This window comes from Sander vitreus, chromosome 14 (genome assembly GCF_031162955.1).
Source record: "Sander vitreus isolate 19-12246 chromosome 14, sanVit1, whole genome shotgun sequence".
Lineage (NCBI taxonomy): Eukaryota > Metazoa > Chordata > Actinopteri > Perciformes > Percidae > Sander > Sander vitreus.
Genome location: NC_135868.1, coordinates 29,271,795 through 29,295,071, shown reverse-complemented (window position 1 = coordinate 29,295,071; position 23,277 = coordinate 29,271,795). Strand labels below are relative to the sequence as shown.

Below are 23,277 nucleotides of genomic sequence, written 5' to 3'. Positions count from 1 at the left end.
TTTTGAAGGCATAACAGCAGAATATTCTGTCTCATGATGAAAAAGTAGAGACGATTGTAGCCGAAAATGAAGAGAGATTTTATCTCAGTTTTTGTTTTATGCAAGACATTTTAGTCTCGACTTTTTAGCATGAGCGCGTGTGAGGGCGAAGCCAGAGGAAACTCTGGTGGAGGCCCGCAGCGGTCCTGACAAATCGGTCGTCCGGTCCCACAGACCTCTGTAGTGACTTTGCAGCCATAACCCCACAAAAGGCCAAAATAGCCAATCTGTCTCTCTCTCTCTTCATTCTCCTCCTCCTCAGCACCTGCTCATTAATGTTACAGCTGCCATTACACACACATTTTGAAATAAAAGCGAAAATGCTGACTTCCTCCATAACCTCCCTAACTTGTTTATATTTATTGACAAAATGCAGTACAGAGAATCAGGTAATCGATACCAGCACGTGAACATCAAGTGCACAAACTTATGAAGATAAAAAAATAAACAGAGATAAAAACATATGAGGCAATACAAACGAGAAATAACAAAGACATTACAAACAAAACAAAAAGTACAAAAAGACATAAAATGTCTTCTTAGTCAGTTAGTCAGAGGTTTCAGGGAAAAAAAGCTCTACAGTTTCCACAATTGTAATACTTTTTTGTTATCCAACGTTCTAAGTGACTTCAGTAGAAATTTAAATTCTATGAGAAAAGGTACAAAATTAGGAAATGACTTAGGAAATTTCTGCTTGTGAATATAGAATTTTGCATACAGAATAACAATATTAATTAGATACTCAAGAGCACCATTACCTGAACTATGGTAGAAACAGATGATATCTTTAAGGTTAAAGGAGTAGATAAAGTTGGTGGGTTCAAAAAAGTAAGACTCCAAATCTGTCCAAAGTCTTTTGGAAATTTCACAATCCAAAAAAAGGTGAGAAATTGTTTCAATATTCTGTTTACAAAATGTACAGGAAGAGTCAATGTCGGTAAATCTAGCACATATACATACATATACATATACACACATACATACATACATACACACATATACATATATAAGAGCATTAGTAAAATAAAACTAGCAGTTGCAGTGCAAAATTAAATATTTCATGTGCTTTTTCAGTCACTTTTCAAATTCCAACCCCTATACACATTACTCTAGGCCATTCTTCTTTCAGGTATAAATCATTCCCTTACAAAAACATCCAGCGTATTTCTTAGTACATGTGATAATCTCTCCAATGGCAAGATGGACATATATTTTTCATACCACATTGTAATATTAGGAGGATCTTCATCTAACCATTTATGTAGTATTGTGAGGCGTGCAGCATACAAAGCGACTCTAAGAATGTACCTGTACCTACGATCACAATTGGTATCCAGTCCCAGTACAAAATGGTATGGCTTTAGTGGAATATCAAATAGCCAGAAACTTGAGATTCTTGGACATGACCACATTAGACGTCCATAAGTGCCACAGCTAATTTTACATTTCACACATAATGATGAGCACATAGGGTCATATTTACATCGAATAGCAGGGGTAACATTCAGTCTGTGGATAATCTTATATTGAGTCTCATAGGATTTATTAGAACATGTAATTTTCTTTGCATTCATCTGATGGAATTTTGATATATTAATTGGCAATTTATTTGGCAGAAAATTACATTTTAAAAATAACCTCCCTAACTTTAGTGCAGCAGTGTGCTGCGTCTGATGTCATTGTTATTGTTCTTTTGCGCATGCAGGTCATTTCAAAACCACAAACAGTTCACACTTGAATCTGATATAGGCCAGATTTTAAAAGGTCATGTGAACAGCCTAACAAAAAATCAGATCTGAGCAAAAAATCTGAATTAGGCATTAAGACTTGCGGTGTGAACGTAGCCTTAGTCAGCATTTTTGGACATTGGTGTAGTCTCATCTTCGTCTCGTCTTAGTCATCGAAAAAAAAGTCGTTGACGAACATATTTAGTCTCGTCTCATCTGACGAAATTAACACTATAGCGAATCCCGTTAGAGGGCAGAGCACATACGAAATAGAATGTGCTCTGGTTTATTGGCATTTCTTTAAACCAATCATAATCGTCTTGGGCGGTGCTAAGCGCTGAACAGAGCCACGGTGCCTCTGCAAAACAGCCTCGGGAAGGAACTTGTTTTGGTGGAACATGTGTAGTAGTGGTAGTAGTAATATGTAAAAGGTAATTTATCAGAATCAGAATCAGAATCAGAAAAGCTTTATTGCCAAGTACATGTTTTACACTTACAAGTAATTTGTTTTGGTGTTGTAGGTGCACGTCACACATTCTCTAAAATAAGTTAAACAAACAGGTTAAACAGAACAAACAATATAAGTATAAATATATATATATAGTATATATATATATAGATATATATATATATATATATATATATATATATATACACACACACACAGAATGTATTAAAAATAAGAGAGTAATAGGTGGAGTCAGGCACACCAAGCTGGGAGAGTTTCTCCTGGAGCAGAGCCGGGATGATGGTGTTAAAGGCAGAGCTGAAGTCCACAAACAGGATCCTGGCGTAGGTTCCTGTGGAGTCCAGGTGCTGGAGGATGTAGTATGCAAAATGTGTGGCAAAAATACTAGGCTATTATGAAACAAGAAGACATTGAACAATGGCTGTAACCCTATTACTTCAAACCTCTAATATTGACTATTGATTTGTGTCTATCCTACTGTCTACTTTATTCTCTTATATCGCCCATATCTAATGCTGGTCTCTGGACTTTATCCTTGCACTATTGGACTTATTTGCACTACCACCATGACACCCACTCTCATAGAGCACCTCACCATGCAGACTGAATCACAGGGTCAGTCCCTGCCCTGTCACTGCAAGCGTCTCATGCTTATACATCCCTTAGTACATTCATGTGCATCTTTTCTTTTATTGTCCATATTATTCATATGGGTTTGTTATTTTATCATCCTGTTTATGATGTATGTGTATGTTGTGTGTGTCTTTACGCTACTGGGACCTTGAATTTCCCCTTGGGGATCAATAAAGTATCTATCTATCTATCTATCTCTCTATCTATCTGTCTATCTCTCTCTCTCTCTCTCTCTCTCTCTCTCTCTCTCTCTCTCTCTCTCTCTATCTATTTAAGAATTCTGGAACCTTACCCATTTTAAGGTTCTGTTGAGAAACGAAGGAAAAAACTATATGGGAGGGCATCATGGAAAATATATAGATACTTAATTAACTCCCGAGAAGAAAAACGTTTTTGTGTTGTATTTGTATTTTCCCTGCGGAGTTACTGCTCCAGGCCAGCAGGTGGCGGTGATGTTTGCCAACCAGAATAAGAAGGTTCATTTCCGGGATAAACAAGGACATGTGTTGAGTAGACCTCAACTATCCTTGGGAATGTCGCTTTCTAACGCCGTTATGTCTGTCAATGTTTTTGGAATACAGGACAGCTGTTAAAAGTTTTATTTAAACATTCACTGCTGGTAACTGTTAGTTTGCGGTACTTGACTTCATGGCGGCTTCTGCTCATGTCTCCAGAGTCCGGTCATTGTACAAGAGGATTCTGGTCCTGCATCGGTTCCTGCCGATAGATTTAAGAGCCCTCGGGGACCAGTATGTCAAAGACGAGTTCAGAAGAAACAAACGGGCGTCGTCCGAAGAGGTGAAGAGCTTCATGACAGAGTGGGAGGTAAACCATGTCATGCTTATAAATTCGCACTAACCAAACCCCATTCATAAATCTCTCAATTTAAAGTTTACATGATTGTAGATAGGTTCACTGTTATACTCTACACTCAGACCCAAATTCTCATCCTTTTTACAATGAATTTACTAAACGCCACCTCGTACACAATGTAATAATGTCTTCATTAGTTATCATTAGCCTGCTCGTATCCAACATGGTGGACAGAGGTATTAAACTAAGTGTTGCCTGTGGATTTCTATCCCGAATTAGTTAGTTAGATAGATAGATAGATAGATAGAGAGAGAGAGAAAGAGAGAGAGAAGGAAATTAAGGTGTCCAATAGCTTATACACAACATACACATAGGCACACAGACATATGACATATGACATCCACGCACACATACTATAAAAATACAAAGAAAGACATAAATAGTATGCCCTACAGTAAAGTTAGGTTGTAGCATGTTTAACGGAGCGTTGTGGAAAAAAATGCAGAAAGGTGCAATGGTATCATAGTGCAAGATAGTGTCAGTGCAAATTCTATATCTATTCAAGTACAACAGGCTACACAATATATCAAAAAATAGAATAATCATTACTTAATTATACATAGACACTAGTAAAAGACTTGAAGAAAAGTTTAAGTTAAAGTTGAAAACTGTCCATACAGACAAAAAGACAGCGTGGTGTATTGACCATACAGGCAAGCTAACAAAATGGGCAGATGGCTAATATAGCCAGTAAGGGAGTCAAAAATGGCCATTCTTTAATTGTATCAAGTCGTTTTTTTTTTTTTACATTTGCAGATTAAGAAGGATGCATTCAATTGGGAGATGTTAAAGGACGTTTGGAAACCTTGTTCTCAGTGGGCGTTAAAATAACCCCCTTCATTAGAACTATTCATCATATGTTCTGCCACACTAACTCATGTCAAACTAAACTTAACTTTTGTCTCCGTTTCCCTGTATTAGGTAACGTTACCAGATCACATATAGCCTATATGACACGCTTAGAATTGTGACAGTTTTCCCTTGATGGCTTGTGGGTGCTGAACCAGAGAACGCAGCGATCAATGCATTAAGACGTCTGATAATTCCATGTAGCCTGGGTGTCTCTGTGTAGTCTTGCTAAATATTCAGTCTTGTATGCCATGTATTTGCCAGGAGATGAGGTGGAATAACAATATTTGGTGCTGAAGGAGACGGAGCTGAGACCTCCTCCGGCAGGGTGTGTTGTGGACCTGAGGAGGCGGAGCTGAGACCTCCTCCGGCAGGGTGTGTTGTGGACCTGAGGAGGCGGAGCTGCGCTCCGGCCCAATTTAACCTGTGCGTATAGGCCTAGGGAATAATTAGTAAATTGCAAACCTGTTAAATAAAGCATTAATAAATTAATCAAATATGGGTGCTACATGCTGTTTCAAAGCCCTCCGTGCACTGTTGGGAATAGTTCTAAAAAGTTCTGCTGGATAAATGATAAATCATTTATTTATTGAGCCTAAAAGTGGTGGTCAAATTTTAAACATATTGAGTCTAAATCAGCCTATAAAATAACCACCATATGTAAGGTGTCCATTGTAGAAGGTAAGGTCCACCTGAGTTGCCAAAACCCCCACATTTCCCTGAAAACCTCGGTGTTGTCAGTGATGGCTGTTAAAGAATATGTTAACCGTATTTCCTCTCTAACTGGGACGTTTTGGTAGGGCTGGGCGATATGGAGAAAATCAGATATCACGAAATTCTTGACCAAATATTATAATATTGCGGCGATATTCTAGGATTGACAATTGGTGCTCTAACAAAATATCTTCACACTTAGATTTTAGATAAATAATCATCAGTAATGTAGACTCAATGACTAAGTGGGGTAAAGGCAAATAATAGAACAGCTAGAACAGTCTGGTAAGTTCAGGAAAGTACATCACTTTACTGTAATGCAGCCTTTAAAACCAGGAAAAGACAACACATGTCATATTACGATATCCAAAATCTAAGAATATCTAGTCTCATATCACAATATCAATATAATATCAATATATTGCCCAGCCCTATGTTTTGGGACCGATTAGTGGGATTGCTGTGGATGAAGTACACACGGCGAGTATTTGAAATTCGGTTACGGTACCTTTTTTTTCGGTACTTTCCCTCTGTAGTAAAACATTTTTTTTCATTTCAGTTGTAAAAATAATTCCAAACTTATTTACTTACATTTTACACACCACACAAAATGAAACCCCTCCCTCTCCCCTCCCAAACCCGTCCCTACAACCTATTCAATCAAATAATTATTCATTTCTCACACTGCACTGTAACTTTTATTCTTGTTTAAATTTGTTTAAATGATGCTCTTTAACTTCACCTGTCGTAATGTAATCTCTGATGGCCTATGCGTAGCCAGTGTTATGTCAGCCCTTCACCACATGATGGCAGAGCAGCTTCACTAAACACTACAGTAACACTAAGGGACCGTTGGAGGTAAAAGTGTAATGCATGTCCATAGTTGGGTTATAGTTTTCACCTACAGTGTAAATCTGGTTACCGCTGAACATTTGTTATTGTTGGTAGTTTATTATTTTGGGATCTTCAGATGATTCCACCCCCTTATTAAATATATCATATATTTCAGAGATAATCAGATCACCTTGGCCAATATTATCTTATTATGTAAACAGTGAATGAGATGTCATGTTATAGTCCTGTTAAGTAAAAAGTACTTCTAACAAACTTTTTGAGGGTCAATTCTAAATGCAAACATTAACCTGGTGCATTCCAAAAAATATTTGAGGGTTGCTTGTTGCGTGTACAATTTCCAGCATACGTTCTCATAAGCATAAGAATGCAAAATTGGTATTGTAACTTAAATGTCCCTACCGTAACTGATATTGATTCAAACATGTAATCAAATTGGGACCTCGTGAATCAGTATCCAATAGATTCGGGAAATCATTGTCGCTACCCAGCCATAGCATATTGAAAAATAATTGGCGATTTGCCGCAGGGTTGTGCTGTGTCAAACGGCCTATTGTGTGACGTCCTGTTGTGTTCTTTAACCCCCCCAATTTAGCACAAGTAGACTATTTCACAGTTGCTGTTTTCCGTCAGATCGTTTATAGGTCTCTGCGTTTCCGAGCACACTTGAAGCAGGGCTCCAGACTAGCTTTTTGACTTGGTTGCACTGGTGCGCCTAACTTTTTTATTTAGGTGCACCAGCACAAAATGTAGGTGCACCCAAATTCTTCCTCACGTCGCCTTTAACGCTGAATGGGGATACACGATATATAGCTCTGGATTTTTTTACCAAGTGGGCTAAATGTTCAGTTTTAAGTCAAAGCCACTTTTCACAAGCTCTTTTATTAAAACAGATTAAAATAAAATGCAAAGACAGGGTTTCCTTTACCAGTTTGAAAATATACAGCTGCAACACATTCAGAAAGTTATCTGAAATAAATAGCTTAGGATATTAAAAAATATATATATCTCTGAGAAAGCTCCTTCACTTTTTTTCAACAACAATAACAGACTGATTAAAAGAGAAAGAGGACGCCCGGATAGCTCAGTTGGTATATATAGAGGTTCCTCTCCTGCATGTCATTCCCCCCCCTCTCTCCCCTTTCATGTCTTCAGCTTTCCTATCAAAATAAAGGCCGGAATCTTAAAAAAATTAAATAAAATAAAACAGAGGGCGAGGGGAGTGCGATGGACTGAAGCGTATACTACTCAGAGAGTGATGGCTGACTCATTATGAATGGGTCCAGCACGGGTCGAATGTGCTTTGGCGGGTCAGCGGCGTTACACACGTCTTGTGTCACTATGAAATGTCTGTATCGTCACTGCGCTGCATTTTGATGAACTATGATATTCTGGCCATGGGTCACATCTCTCGCCCAGGTCCAGCAGGCTCCGTCTCACGCCATTACTCAACCAACTGAAGTTAGTTGCATTTAATAACATCTAATGTGTTTTTCGCCGTGGCGGAAGCAATAACAGAGTTACCAGCAGAAACACTGGTACCAATACAGGTTTCCCTCTCATACTTAACAATATACAGCTGCATTAATAACAATTACAACTGTAGACAAATGTCAGCAGTTTGGACCGGTGGTGCTGTGTCTGTCTGCATGTTGCCGGGGAGCCGTGTGTGCGTGAATGGGGGGGGTGCGGGGCTGCGCGGAGAGTAAGAGGAGAGATCCAAACACAGGCACGACTTTACAGAAGGAATGGGTCATGTAACGCAACGTTAAACCATATCGATATAAACGACATCGCTTCGTTGGTGGAGAGGCAGCGGATGCGAGGACGTTAGGTGCACCGGTGCGACCTAGGAACAATCTTAGTCGCACCCTTACAAATTTTGGTCGCATGTGCGACCACAGTGGTTGCACTCTAGAGCCCTGTGAAGGCAGCTCCATTTCACGGCGAAAGAGAGAAAGAAAAGGGACGAGAGCGACAGATCGACTGTGCTTTGTTTTTTGGCAGTCAGCTGTTCCACAAACTCCTGGGCAGTTCAGTGCTTGTGTTTGGTGTTTTAGAACTTTCTCGTGGCACCCCCACCGCAGCCTAAACACTTCCCTCGTGATTCATGCTTCTGCGTTAAATCGACGCCGTGACCATGTACGTAGGTACGTGGAGACACGGACCCTTCGCCGTAGCCTGGTGTGCACCTCCTGAAAAATGTAACTACAAGTCTTGGCGACGTACGTAGCTCGGCCGTGGCTGGGTAGCGTTGCATTTCCCCCCGACTCATTTCCTGGTTCTCCTTCTCCATAAACAAGATGACATCAAGGAGAGGGTTAACTTCTCCTGCTCCAGATTTCCCACCGTGGTCAGAAAGATCAGGGGAGACACTTTGGTTCTCTCGCTATGACTCTAGAGTCGCTACTCACTCCGAAGCTAATCGCCATCACACTCTCACTCGCTCTACCACACACTCCCCACTAGGGATGTCACGAGAACCGATACTACCGACACCTTCCGGTTCTAAAATGACAAAACACCGATGATGCCCATTTTTTTGAAGCACCGTAGGCACCGTTAGCGACGATGCCAGTGTTAGCAGCATCGGCGCTGCGCCTCTTCTGGAACTGATGGGGGCAGTATACGCTTCAGAGTGTTCCAGTCGACACATTCAGAAGAAGGAGGTCACGAACAAGCGGCCGAGAGTCAACTCTACCCAAACTAAAAAAATGGCACGTTCACTGCAAACTCCTCTCTTCCTGATTTACAGCCCCCCCCCTCTTGGCTTCAAATAACTCCCCGTTGTCGGCTATGGCCACTGAACACGCTACACGTTGTAAACAGCCGTGGCTGCTTGCCTGCTCATCCGGTAACGTTAGCCGTTAGTAGGGTTAGCATGGCTGCGTTAGCCACGGTTAGCCAGGACCGGTCGGGATCACTTTACTGGCTGTGTCTCAATTGTTTTTGTGAGTAACCAACTCAGGTACTCTAGCTATATGATTCAATGTGAGTACACAAATGTTGAAATGACATAAAATGCCCGTCCCTTGTAGCCGTGATAAATTAGCCTGAAGCTAATGCTTAGCTACCTGTTCAGGAGGAAATTAGCCAACGTCTCTGGAAAAACTGTTGTTGTTTCTGCACAGAACCTTTTGAAAAGATGCCTGGAAGTCTGGAATGTGTCTGGGGACACTAGTTGTTGCACTATGACCATTAATTGCACTTTATTATGTTGTTCTATGCTCTATTGCTCATGTTTTGTATGTCTTGTTATGACATTTTGATGTTTTTCAAATATTTTGTGTCAATATCATGTTTCAAGTTAAAGTACATGGAATCTTAGAAAATCCTTTTATTTTTAACCGTGGTATCGAAATCGGCATCGAGAATCGTGTTATTTTACTAGTATTGGCACCGACTACTGAATTTTTGGTATCGTGACACCCCTACTCCACACACACACGCCGGCCCTGCTATTCTCTTAAAGAGATCGATGCACACACCAACGCACAAGTATAAACATCAGGCTGTTTATGTAGGCTACGGAGAAAGCTCTCCGTGGAGCCTCCGCAGAACCATCAATCAGGCTTTATAGCACAGAGCCAGACGACCTACCTGGATTCATGTGGTGATGGGGGATCAGTATATTTGCAACTCGTCCTCTAGTTCCCAAAATAATCATGAGACTATGCCAGGTCCTTTTTGTATGTCACCATGGGGGAGAGCCAATGTTTTCCAGCACAATTACGCACCGCTGGGGGATGGTAAAGCACCCATCTGCAGCCAATCTGCCTAATGAAGTAGATGGTGATTGCAGCTGGAATCCTGAGAGCTCCCTTTGTCAATGCAGTAGCTGTGAAGCCACCAGGGAGGAGGTAGACACTTTCATTATGACTCACTCTATCAGTATCCAAACCCAGAGCCCATTTGCATTGGTCCCAATCAGGGGACGAAAACGTGGCTTTTGTTTATATACGCACTCTTTTGGCTGTGTTATTTTAAAATGGAAACATTTCTACGCGAAACTTAGTGTGACTAAAAGTGTGTGGCATTCATGTCTGGATTTGGTTGGAAATGTGCAGAGAAATGACAGTAAGGTCTCTGTCTAATTGCTGGATCATCTTAGCCAAACCAAAACAACAAAAAGCCAAAGTTGTCCACGATAAATCGGTGAGTAAAACACCTGAGCTGGTGTGTGTGTGTGTGTGTGTGTGTGTGTGTGTGTGTGTGTGTGTGTGTGTGTGTCTCTGTCTGTCCGAACATACAGTATTTTTCCTCTCCCCTTGTCATTCTTTAGATGTGCGTTTAGAAGTAGTAACTACTAGTCAAGGAAGATTTGACACAAGCCGACAAAATAATAGAAACGAGTTCCGGCCACTTGTGGAAGCAGCCAGAAAGCAAGGAAAACAGAAGCTTAAACTGAAGGAAAAAAGATGAGCCTCTAAGTTTATACTGGGCTCTGGACTCTTAGAGTTCTGTTAAATCAGTCACAGTGGTACATACTGGCATTTAGTAATACTAAATAGATTAAAATGCAAAGCTTAGACAATAGCAAGCACAGCCGTGCTGATTGAATATCCCTACACTGAAGGTGTATCTATCTAAGAAAGAAGAAGAGTGTTCAAATATTTTAGGTTCGGCGTTTTGCTGACCGGATACGGCAAAAGTTGAATCTAATCTCTGGTTGGCTATGAGTGCAGAGGGAATTTGAAAGGCAACCGTTTATCCCGCCCCTCAGATTGAGCTCTGGCTTGTCAGGCCAGTAAACAGCATATTCTGGTTGGATATATTCCGAATAAGGCCTTTTTCCAAGTATAGCATTTTCCAATTAGGACATGTGGGATATTCAGGTATTATTCAGGTTTTAGAGGCATTCTTTGGACATGTATACAGCGCATTCGGAATATGTAAATCAATCTGGGTTTTTACTGCAGTTTACGCCCAGTTTACGGTCTCTTGACTGTTTAAGGCTTATGGTCAGCTCTGTGCGTTGCTACGGTTACTGTATACAAACCAACCAGCCAAAAGTTTGCAAGGCTGCAGCCCCAATAGGAAGGAGAAACACAGCTACTTTTAAACATTATCAAAGACTTGGATATCAACAGGTTTTTGGATATGCGCACACATCTCTACACCGACCTTTTCAAAAAGCTGGTTGAAGAAATGAAAGATGGAGGCTGTGTTCGCACGGTCCAACAAGTCCTCCACCGCTGGTAAACTTTGAAAAAAAATCCTGTTTTTTCACGGCTACATGTAAACGGGAATATTACTGGAATATTCCCTTTCATTAGCCATGGAAACAGCTTAGTCAAAATATCGTCTTTTTCAGAATAAGAGCAAAACCCAGAATATTATGTGCATGTAAACGTAGTCAGTGATAAGATAGCAAGATTTAGATGCAAGAATATATTGGCAGTGTTTTGGGAAAATGTTTTCAGAATAATGACAGAACTGGAGCCACGACATACAGTCACAATCTCAAGCTACACAATGCAGTGGTTGGACTCGCTCTCTCTCTCAAAAACTCCCAAATTTTAGGGCAAGTTCGACTTACCAGATCAATTTTATAGTCAAACTTAGTCAAAGTTGTTTCCCTGAAAAGTACAGGAAATGATTTAGATTTGCATTCCATCTCTATTTATATGTAAATATACATATAGGCTATATGTGGATATTAGGGCTGTCAATCAATTAAATTATTAACGATTAGTCCCATGATTGTCCATAGTTAACTCGCGAGGAATTGCAAATTAATCACACATTGTTTATCTGTTCTAAATGTACTTTAGCGATATTTTTTAAGTTTTTAACGCTCAAGTGGTATTTGAGACTTGACTACTCGGTGGTTCACATCAACAGTACATGCAGATAACTTTAGTCTTGTGGAGAGAACCTTCTGGAAGGGCTTTAAAACTCAACTTGTCCTCCAAAAATACTCTTAATTTATTTTTCTTTATCTCTTTCTGCTCAGTGTTTGCTTCTGCTAGCCTACCACAACGTTACTGCTCCATCCCTTCCTAATTTCCCAAACTACAGAGCGGCCCGAGGCCCGAATCACAGAACGCTTGTGCGTTAACTCATTCTTATTGCGTTCATTTTGACAGCCCCAGTAGATATACATGTGATGTACTGTGAAAAAGCATTTAAGTTACAAAAAACATGGAATTTATTCAGACTTTAGTCTTTATTCGCAGGGTTTCCGTAGGGTCTTAAAAAGTCAAAAATTCCAAAATCATAATTTTAGGCCTTTAAAAAGTCTTTAGTTTGCCTACGTATAGTGTTCTAGGTCTTAAATCATTTTAAACGGGTCTTAATTTTACTACGTCAATGTAACGCTACCGCTAATGCTCACTGAAATATTCCCACGGTGCTTTAGAATGTTTTTACATTTTTTTATTCTCTGCTGTTGTAGTTCTTTCTGTCGCTAGTCCAAATATAATTGGCTGTAATTAGGACTACAAATGAGACCAACATGCAACTTATATTGCAGCCGATCTAGACACCAGTCCTATAGTGCCTATGAGGAAATCGGGGAATTGTTTCAGACAATGTTTCTGGACTCTGACATCTGACTTTGTTTTTGATGTCGTGATAACGGTCTTAAATGTCATTCATAATGGTCTCAAAAAGGTCTTAAAAAGTCTTAAATTTAACTTGGGGAAACCTGTAGAAACCCTGATGCCGATCCCCATTGGATGCTAACAATGTAGCAGCTCCTCTCCTGGGGTTCACATAAAACAATCACAACATATACATACAAATATCAAACGTACAATTGTACATACATTTGAAACAAGTCATATAGCGCAAGTAAAAGAATGTTTGTACATGTTTCGTAAATTTGTGTCAAATTGAGTAACATCACATTCCGACAACAATAGCCCATCATAGTAAGATTAAATAATGTTTAGTTAATGTTTAACTGTTTAAGTGTTTTCTAATTAGTCTTTTAAAACTGGCCTTACTCGGTGCCTCCGCTATGATAGTTGGCAAGCTATTCCACATTGTGATTCCACTTTTGTCATCAAAGTCCAGAGGTCAGGCTGGTAGGTATTAGCGTTTCATTTTGATGCAAATAACATCATTTTATTTATTAGGATCCCTATAAGCTTCAACCGAACCAAGGTTATTCTTTGTGTGGTCCAATCACACACCACATTAATAGACAACATGGAAATCTAATTCCCATACATACTAGTTTGCACCATTTGCTGTATTTGACAGCTATTAAGAACACACCAAAGTGCATTATGTAGTGAATATAGCAGAGGTCTACCAACACAGACTCTCACCTGTCTCTCTAGTCCTTTTTTTCCCCCCTCTCTGTCCATTCCTTCAAAAGCAGGTGAATTTCCACTGTATCTCGGCGTCCTCGGAAAAATACAGAGGAGTGGGAACAGACGACGAGCAGGACTAATCCATTTATTTTAGAGGCACCCATGGGAGTTTTCTGCTCCTAATAAATTGGCTCCATTGGGCCAAACAAGCTTTCCCCAAAGATACATGTGTTTGTAGGGAACAAAGGAAAAGATGAGGGAGTATTGTAAAAATGCAATGAAGAGATGTCGAGATACTTGCAGTAAAAACACCTGTAGAGTATGTGATGCACTGAGCCAAAATGCCCAAATGTATAAATAGCATAAATTAGTGATATGGAACACTGATCATCAGCTGAGTCATCCTGAGCATTTAACAGTTTGATAATATGAGAGATATCAAATATTGTATTTACCCAGTTAGACCTAGCCTTTGGTACTCTGAAGCTCAAACTGTCCATACAGAGGATGAAGAGGATACTCTAAAATGCCTCAATGGTAGGGTTTGGCAATTTTTGGCAAATATATTGCGATATTTCTTCAGGCAGGATCAAGATCCTCAATCTTATTACGATTCTTTATCATGTTGTTTTTAAGACAATTTGCAAATTACTGAACATTACAACCAAAGTAATTTCCCTTTTTAAAAATGTAGCCCTACAAGTAAGGCTGTGCAATTAATCAAAATTGTATTCATGATTATGGCTTTTAAAGATCACATAATCTGATTAATCGGAAAAAAACGATTATTTTGCACATCACGTGAACAAAAGCACAGACTCTTATTTTGTCTTGTGTTCTGAATGAAAAAAAGCTCAAATGGCAAAAGTATGAAGTGAAAGTTCACAGTTCAAGGTGTTTTTACTGTTGATATGTTGAAATGTTTCACAGTTGTTTTTAATCCAATAATTGCAACATCGTTTCAAAAGACAATATTCCGAATTTGATACAGGGGGGCAGAAAGAAGACGTGTTTCGTGTAGCTAGTAGTAGTAGTAGCATAGCGTAAGTCAAAATGCCAAGGAGTTGCTGCGTGGTTAATTGTACAAACAGAGCCAGTGATGGGTGCCTGATGTTTAACATACCGAGGGGGGAAGCATGCTTTTGCCAAAAACCGGCGGAGGTTATGGCTTCAAGGATTTTGGCTTGAAGCCATAAGAAGGGCAGATTGTCAGGCTCCCATTGTATCAATCAGAAAAGTTGCAGCTTGTTCAGTTGTTCAGCTAAGTGATATCTACCTGTCAGGGCTGGAGTACTCGAGTCCGGACCATAGACAGTTAAAGGTCCGGACTCGAGGCAAGTTTAGACTGCTAGCTACAGCGTTAGCGCAACAGCGTTAGCCTAGCCTGCAAGGTAAATATTACGACTGCCTTCGGAGTTTCTTATATCTGCGTCCACGTTGTCAACATAAGACCTGTGGCGTTAGTGCTCCTTTTGTACCATACTTTTATTGAATGAAATATTAAGCTTCGCTCCTATGAGATGGGTGGGTTTTTAATTACGTTACACACAAAGCTAACTGGCTATAGTTAGCCTGTACGTTTGCAACGTTGCCGAGACAGCGGCACTAGAGTTTTGGCAAGCTAACCATGACAGTGTTGTCACCCTCTCAGTTTGTAAGGCTACAAGGATTAGGCAATGGTTAGGGTCAGGGTTAGGTGCCTCGAAAACAGTCACAGCGCTGCCTGGAAGGAGACGTTGGCGGCTTAAAATAACGTTGAGTGGACAAACACAGCTACTTTTAAACATTATCAAAGACTTGGATACCAACAGATTTTTGGATATGCGCACACATCTCTACACCGACCTTTTCAAGAAGCTGTTTGAAGGAATGAAAGAGGGATGCTTTCCGTGTTGGCACGGTCCAACAAGTCCTCCACCGCTGGTAAACTTAGAAATAAATTGTATTTTGCACGGCTACCTTTAAACGGGAATATTACTGGAATATTCCCTTTCATTAACCATGGAAACGGCTTAGTCAGAATATTGCCTTTTTCGTAATGAGGGCAAAAAAACTGAATATTATGTGCATGTAAACGTAGTCAATGAGAATTTGTGTTAATTAATCATGATTTTCATTGACCAACAAATTTGTGATGATTTTTCCATAATCGAACAGCCCTACCTACAAGTAACAATCTCTACAATAATAGGTGATTTAAGTAGTACCTTTTCAAAAAGAGTTTTTAAAAAGTCTGCAATCCTGCAAAGTATGAACTTTCAACAAGAATTTTGTCACGGTTTAGATTTGTATTCATTTACAATCAGAGACTTTATCATAACTCCCAAAATAAACATTGATTTCAAAAGGTGAACAACACGCAAGTAAAATGCAGTAAAAATGTCAGGTCGCTCTATTGCAAAGTCTATTCACTTCCTGCTTTTTTTGAGGTAGCAGTATGTAACATTCTAATAAACGGAACAAAAAGAAATCAAAGTTATTTTCAAATAATAAAGGTTAAATAAAAATGTGAACACATTCTTGTAATCTCTGAAGTAAATTGCCGTGTGATTCAAAACCCATTGTTTTTGTTAGTTCAGTGTCGTCGTTGAGATCTTGACTTTCAGTCAACAGGCAACAAGTCTGACAGGCGATACGCCGTTACTGCAGAGCAGCCAAGAAGATCACATTTCAGTAGCAGTGGGAGGGGGAATTGTGTTTGTTTACTAGAATGATCACGTGTTTCGGGTTGACGAGACGATGTATGGCAGAGTTACTGCACCGCCAATATGACAACAATTTGGATTTGAAGGTGCCGAAAGAGTAGAGCCAAAGAAAAAGACAAAAGCATGACAAAAAAGTCATGACTTCGAGGCGCTTTACCGCCACCAAGTGGTCTGAAGTGGTCTCATTAGTTCCACTCGGGAGCGGCTGGTGAGTAAAGTACGGCACCTAGTGGTAAAGGTATACCGGTCTGTTCTTTAGCATAATACAAAACCGGTTTGAAAATGGAACACTGGCCCAAGCCTAGTGGCAGAGCCCTGTTAAAGCTATAGTGCGTAGTTTCTGTCTCCCCCATGAGGAATTCTAAGTAATGACAACAAAACTGTCGGTGCGTCCACATGATACAAGCCTTCCGTGATCACGCATGCCAATTACCGAGTGTCAAGGGGAAATAATGGAGGTCATGTTAAACAATTACTGAACGCACCACCTCACTCATTATCTCTCAATCAATTACAGCCTGGGCCTTTCACAGCTGATATTAATCACTGATTTCATTAAAGCTATAGTGCGAGTTCTAAGTAATGATAACACCAATTGTTGCATCCACATGAAACAAGCCTTCTGTGATCGCACACGCACCCCCACCCATCCTCCATGCTAGTAGCCAAGGAGGACACGGAGGATTAAAAAACACGATGGACTCTTCAGAAGCAATGGCTTGAATGTAACAGATGTTCATTAATATCAAAAAGTTACGCAGTAAAGCTTTAATGTTACGAATCCAGATACAAAAAGAACACATTGCTCATACAAAAAAAAGTCTTTGAATGACGAAGTAAAAAGTATGAGCACTGTGTCAAACAGTTGTTGTATTCCTTTAAGATGCCTCTGGAGGATATTTCCCCTTGGCAAATGTTCAACATAATTACATTATGTGCAGGAAAAGAAACCCATCTCTGAGATAAAATGGCTTTATTGCTTAACAGCGAAAGTGTCCGAAAACCGAAGATGCTTTCAGAATGGACAAACCTCAGACATTCACTGTGCGCTCTTTGTCCAAGTGATGGATAGCTATTCAGAAGTGAAACAGATGGAGGTGGCTGTGGTCCTGCTCAGGATGATTCATACGCAGCACTGACGGCGTTGACTCATCACACATGGGCTGAGGTTAACTAGACAGTTCATTCTGTAAGAAGAGGATATCTGTGTACGCACAGATTTGCCCTGAACAATATCAATGCTGTAAATAAAGAAAACATAACCTTGAGTTTACTATACAGTGAATATTCATATTTAACATTCTGTTTCCACTCAGAGACTATGTGATAGACTAGACTCAGAAAACAGTATGAGACAGTATCAGAAAAGCCTTGTTTGACAGACCTGATGAAACACATTAGTGCAGTGCTGCTTAGTCATGAATTGTTTATATTTTTAGAAAAATACATAAGATTTGAAGCCATGTTTTAAGGGGCTGTAATGAAAAATATCAATGCATGAAAACAGAACCCCCTGCTAAAGCTCACATACTGTCGCAAAACACACCAGATAATGCACTTGAACACCTCAGTTTGAAGTTTAAAAACCAACAGCATCAATTTGAGAATTTACCCACCACTACACTGTACACACACATATATATAAAGAAGAATTTAGCACATGTATCTATGCTTTCATTCCTACAGAGATGGTAAATAGTTATGGGACGTAACTTGCAAGATGTTGAAAATGTTCAAAAAATACCCATGAAGTGTCATTTAAGGCTGACGCTTGAAGAAGTGTCTTGGTCTGAACTTCACATTTATTCAAATGATAACACAGGTGTTATTCTATATTTCTCTTACTGTCAACAAAAGCCCAAACCAACAATGTGTTATACTTATACTACTGCTGACTTCACTACCCTGTCTGTGGCACTCAAGTTCATTGGTTTCTGCTGACGTAATATCAAACGTTAGTCAAACAGGAGGAAGTATTTGTTGGGGACTATTTTCAGCAGTGGATTAATTCACATTTGGTGTTGTAGTGAGTGTTTGGGGCAGAATGTTTGTGTGTGTGTGTGTGTGTGTGTGTGTGTGTGTGTGTGTGTGTGTGTGTGTGTGTGTGTCACAGAGGAATACGCCATATCAGGCTTTGCATACACACAATACTTTTTTGGAGGAGACATTCATTGTTGATTTGACTCTGTACATGGGGTTAGGTTACAAAAAAAGGATATCTTGTCCCCCAACAACTATTGTTGTGATATTCTTAGGGCTGTCAATCGATTAAAAAATGTAATCTAATTAATTACATACTCTGTGATTAATTAATAGAAATTAATCACATACATAATTAACGGTGCCTGAACCGATACTTTTTAAGAAAGTAAAAAAAGAAAAGAAAAAAAAGGGTACTAAACAACAGTTGGTGACATTAAAGAACGGCTTGTTTATTGCTAAGGCCATATGGTCAAAATGAAATGATTTAATAACAATGTATAACAATAACAATAACTTATTGCACTAGTAAATTGCTGTTGAACAACAAAAACAACCACCAGATGGGAAAGGACATTTACAATAACTTCAAATGCACCACGAGGCTGTAGTTTACCAGTTTCATTGAACGCACCGTCTGTTTTTCCGACAACAGCAGCTGCAGATTGTTACATCCCGGTGTTGAATCCTCTACAGTAAAACACAGTCACACTTTACACCGTTTAGCGTTAGCTGTCAGCATTGTAACCGTGTTTAATCCAGCTACTAGCTAGCGGTAGGCTAACGTTAGCTGCTGTCGAGTGTTAACTAGCGTCACGTGCAGCGGTGTTCGTGTTTCCTGTATCGTCTTCAGAGCATCAGAGAGAAGAGCAAACATATCAGTGGCACCAGATTTCAGTAGCGAGGGTTGGCAGGAAGAAGATTTTTACAAGTAAATGTTCCAATCAATGATCCAGGCAGAACATTCTCGTCTCCCTCCTTCATTTTACAGTCCAATGGTGGCTAGAACGGCTCCGGGTCAAACCTCAATATGGAATAGATTAATCTGCGTTATTTTTTTTAACACGTTATTTTTTCTCAGATTAATTAATGGAAATTAACGCGTTATTTTGACAGCCCTAGATATTTTATTGCATAACCATTAGGGCTGTGTATCGCCAATGATTTCCCGATTTGATTCCGATTCACAGGGTCCCGATTCAATTAACTTTTTCGATTCAAGAATGGATTATTTTAACCCGGCCCTAATATCCATCTTGTACTAGTGGTGTTAACGGACCGTAGTTGATCCGTGGTCCGTACGGATCAACACTCACGGTTCGGAATGCATGTGAACCACGGATCAATTGCTAAGTCTAAGCATAAGAATAGTGTGAATTACTGTTGCTGTTACTTAAAGTAAGCTGATAAATCTCTAGGAAGGGTTGCCGTGAAAAGATACAGGCAACGAAATTTTCTCTTCACGTGAACGACGCATGTTAAAATCCGATGCTTATATGGCACTTTAACGAGCCGTATCTAACGCAGACTTCGGTGCCTCATTACGGTGCCACCTAAATGCTGCCCTCTGATGCTCCGAAACAGACGTTAAAGGCAACAGAAGCATTGCTGCACGTCACGCTAGTTAACACTATTGTTACACTTGGCATTGGGTAACGTTAGCCTACCGTTAGCTAGTATAAAATGCTGACAGCTAAACGGTGTAGTGTGTCTGTATTTCTCTGTAGAGGATTCCAACAGTCTGCCGCTAAAGCTAAGAGCTAAAAGACACAGACTAGCACTGGTCACTGCTGTTGTCACTCTCATGGTGCATTCAAAGTTATTGTAAAATACCCTTTTCTCATCTGTTTTTGTCATTTAACTGCAATTTACTGGGGAAATAAGTAATTATTGTTGAAAGTTAATGTTATTACATTTTTAATAAATCATTTAAATTCCCCCTTTTTTGTGCTGATCCGAAAATTGATCCGATCCATGACTTAAAACCATGATCCAAACCGTAAGTTTTGTGATCCGTTCCACCCCTATCTTGAACCATATGTTGCACGTCACAATGCGTGATGTGTTTAATGAATGTGAAAGTGGAGATGGGGTGGACGACCAGGTGTTTACAACGCTGCTATTCCTGTCTTGTGTCCCCCACCCCGCAGAAATACAAGGACACCCTGCAGACTCAGGTACTGCAGTCAGCGGGGAAGCCACTCAGCTCAGTCAAGTTTGGGGCCGATCTGTCGGAGGGGAAACTCAGCAACTTCCAGGACGACCAGATAGGCCAACTGTACGAACTCATGCTGGAATCCACCAAGTCCAGCAGACAGTTCGACATCCAGGAGGATAGCAAATGAAGCAGCAGGACACAGAACTTTACCCAGACAAACAGAAAACCATATATTACCTCTGAGTGCTTAACCCTTGTGTTGTCTTCCTGTCCACCGGGCAACTTGTTGTTCTCCTGGGTAAAAATGAAAATGAAAATTAATCCTTTTACGCTCCTCATGTGAAGGACAACGCTCCAAAATTAAACACCAGGCGATCAATGTGTGGTAACCATGGATTCTGTGCACTACTGGATCTCTGCCTTACAACTGAATGAGATTAGCTGACTGTGGTATCGTATATCTCTAATCACAGGCTGCTTTTATAATAAATAGTGGCAATCCTAGTCTTTCCTAACCACGGACTGTTATTGTTGATAGGTAAAGTTAGTTAAATTAGCATAGTCATAATTACAGACGTTACCCGGTAAATCCAGTCTTGTGCCGTTGCTCTGACGAGCAGAAGCCCCGCTGTCTATGTCCTGATAACTGTTTAGAAAACAGTTGGATATTTTAGTGAACTCAAACAGCAACATTCAGTCTCTTGTTCATCGATTTGGACTGCGCGTCGCTCGTGTAGGGAAAAGTTCAACACAAGTCTTGCGGCGGGCGGGCGTGTGCGTGTGACGAGCACCAACGCGACAGTTTCACGGGATTGCACCCACTTGTCGCGTCCCGCGCGAAAAGTGGGTGCGTGAAAAGCCCTTTTTTCACTACCACCGGATACACCACTAACATCAAGTTATTATCGCTAGTTTTACACCTTTTTGGGGAATTCATGGACAATTAATCTAATTTATATGAAATTATAGCCTACCTCACTTTCAGTTGGAAAAACAATTATGAATTATTTCGAGAAATAGTTATGATTGAGTGAAAAATCACATACTGTCAAAGTTTAGTCAGGATACTGTTTTTTTTCTTCTTTTTTCTCAAATGCTATAAAATGTAATAATAAAACATCCGAAATTCAATTAAAGTAGAGATCTTGAGCGTTTTATGTTATGTCATTTATTTTATTGTTGGGCTATTTGCTTGAAAGAAACCCACATTTCTCATAATGAAACTTTCAAAACGGGGCAAATTTGACCTAAAGACAACAGGAGGGTTAAGATGATGGTGCTCAAAGGCCGAGTAGAGGCTTTTAAGAATATTTGATTTGATTGTATTAAAGTGCTGCTGTGTAATAGTCCTGTGTTCCCGTTTTTTTTTACTGTGACATTAAAAGAGGTTCCTCCGCAGGTGCATTAAGGTGGCACTAATTGGTTCTCTTTGTCAACTTTTTGTGCATAAATACAACTGTCGTGAAGAAAAGGCACCGAGGTGCGTCTACTCACCAGATGCTTTCAGCCTCAGTGATGATGTCGAAGCTGTTAAAAAGCCAACTCATGGTTGTTGATGCACAGATTGCCTCCCACAGAGAGAGAGAGAGATTCAAAAACAGGGTAATGTGTTGTTATCAACTTGTATTGCTAATAATGGCTAACCTGGCTAGAGTTAACCCCACAATGAAAAATCGGACTTGTAAATGGAACGTATTTAACTGGCGTGATGTCATTCCCAGCTTCGGTTTTCGAGTTTCCGAGGTAAATGGAACGCACTATTCGCACCACCCAAGATGATTGTCATTGCTCTAAAGAAAGACGAACAACCCCGAGTGTTTAAGCAGTGTAGCCATACCACGCTCCAGCGCTGACAGCTCTGTGGAGATGGACTTTTCAACTAATCCCTGTTGTCCAGCAGTGATACACTCCCTCTCGTGCACCCAGTGCCAATTATCGGGTGAGAATTGTGACTCTTCCTGTAACCGTCTGATCATGTCTCGATAAAGCCATACCGAACATTCACCTAACAGACGTCTACTGTGTGTCTGAATGTCGGAGAGCCATCAGATAATCAAGCCGGTATTGTGTCATATTCTTTGTCAAAACAAGTTGTCTTATGTCTACCTTTAGCACGAGATGGAAAGTAGCACGACACCGGGGGACAGATTGCCAGTCCATCAGCATGGACACAGAAGGACATCACACATACAGCTGACTCGCATGCTTTTGGAATGTGGGAGGAATTCTAACATCAAACTCTAGAGATTCAAGTGGTTTAAAAGCACAGTAGCCATGTTTCCATCCGCACACTTTTATGCAAATGATGTAATATCGAATGAAAAATGCCTCATGGAAACAGTAAAATTTGATTGAATTTCATGAATATCGACCCAGTTTGTACGTTCAATCTCATCGGATTTTCTTGTAATTGGTAAACGGCTTATGCGATAAAGGCTGATGGAAACGTGATTAACACAACACCTGAAAAGCACCGTTGTTACTCTCTGCTCCTCACCACGGGGCTTCTCACGTGCTGCGAGCAAATCACTCCGCCCAAGTAGCAGCAGTAGCAGTGCTTCGCCTTCTGAGAATATAGTTCCCAGTATGTATACGGTTAGAAGATGGCTGTGTCTCATGTGACCTTGTTATTGGTACACGCTGTGACTATACAAATCACAACATGTAAACAGGAACATGTTGATGTTATTTTGTCACTTATTGGGAGCAGTAGGCTAGATGGAGCCGGTTACCTCCAGGATCTGTGCTAAGCTAGGCTAGTAGTGGGTGCGTCAGACAGAGTTACGACACGCAAGGAGATGAGAAGGGTATGTATGGACTTATCTAACTCTGGGGGATACGGGGAATAAGACAAAGTCCCAATAAGTCGGTGTGTTCCTTTAAGTCCAACAACCTGCATCAAAAGTTGTTGACTTAACCGGAACTCAAAAGTAACATATCTTCAGCTCCAGTGCAGAAATATTAATGGACCAACTTTTAATTAGTGTTTGTGATTTACTGTATGTCATCTTATGAT

At 40.2% G+C, this 23,277-nt stretch overlaps 1 protein-coding gene across 1 annotated transcript; it reads left to right on the top strand.

The window, feature by feature from the left end:
• Window positions 1–3,354: 3,354 nt before the first annotated feature.
• sdhaf3 (succinate dehydrogenase complex assembly factor 3) lies at window positions 3,355–21,607 on the top strand. Its single transcript, XM_078267972.1, has 2 exons — window positions 3,355–3,693; window positions 20,254–21,607. Exons 1-2 carry the CDS (start codon window positions 3,517–3,519, stop codon window positions 20,446–20,448), a joined length of 372 nt encoding a protein of 123 aa, XP_078124098.1. The 5' UTR covers window positions 3,355–3,516; the 3' UTR covers window positions 20,449–21,607.
• The last annotated feature ends 1,670 nt before the right edge of the window (window positions 21,608–23,277 follow it).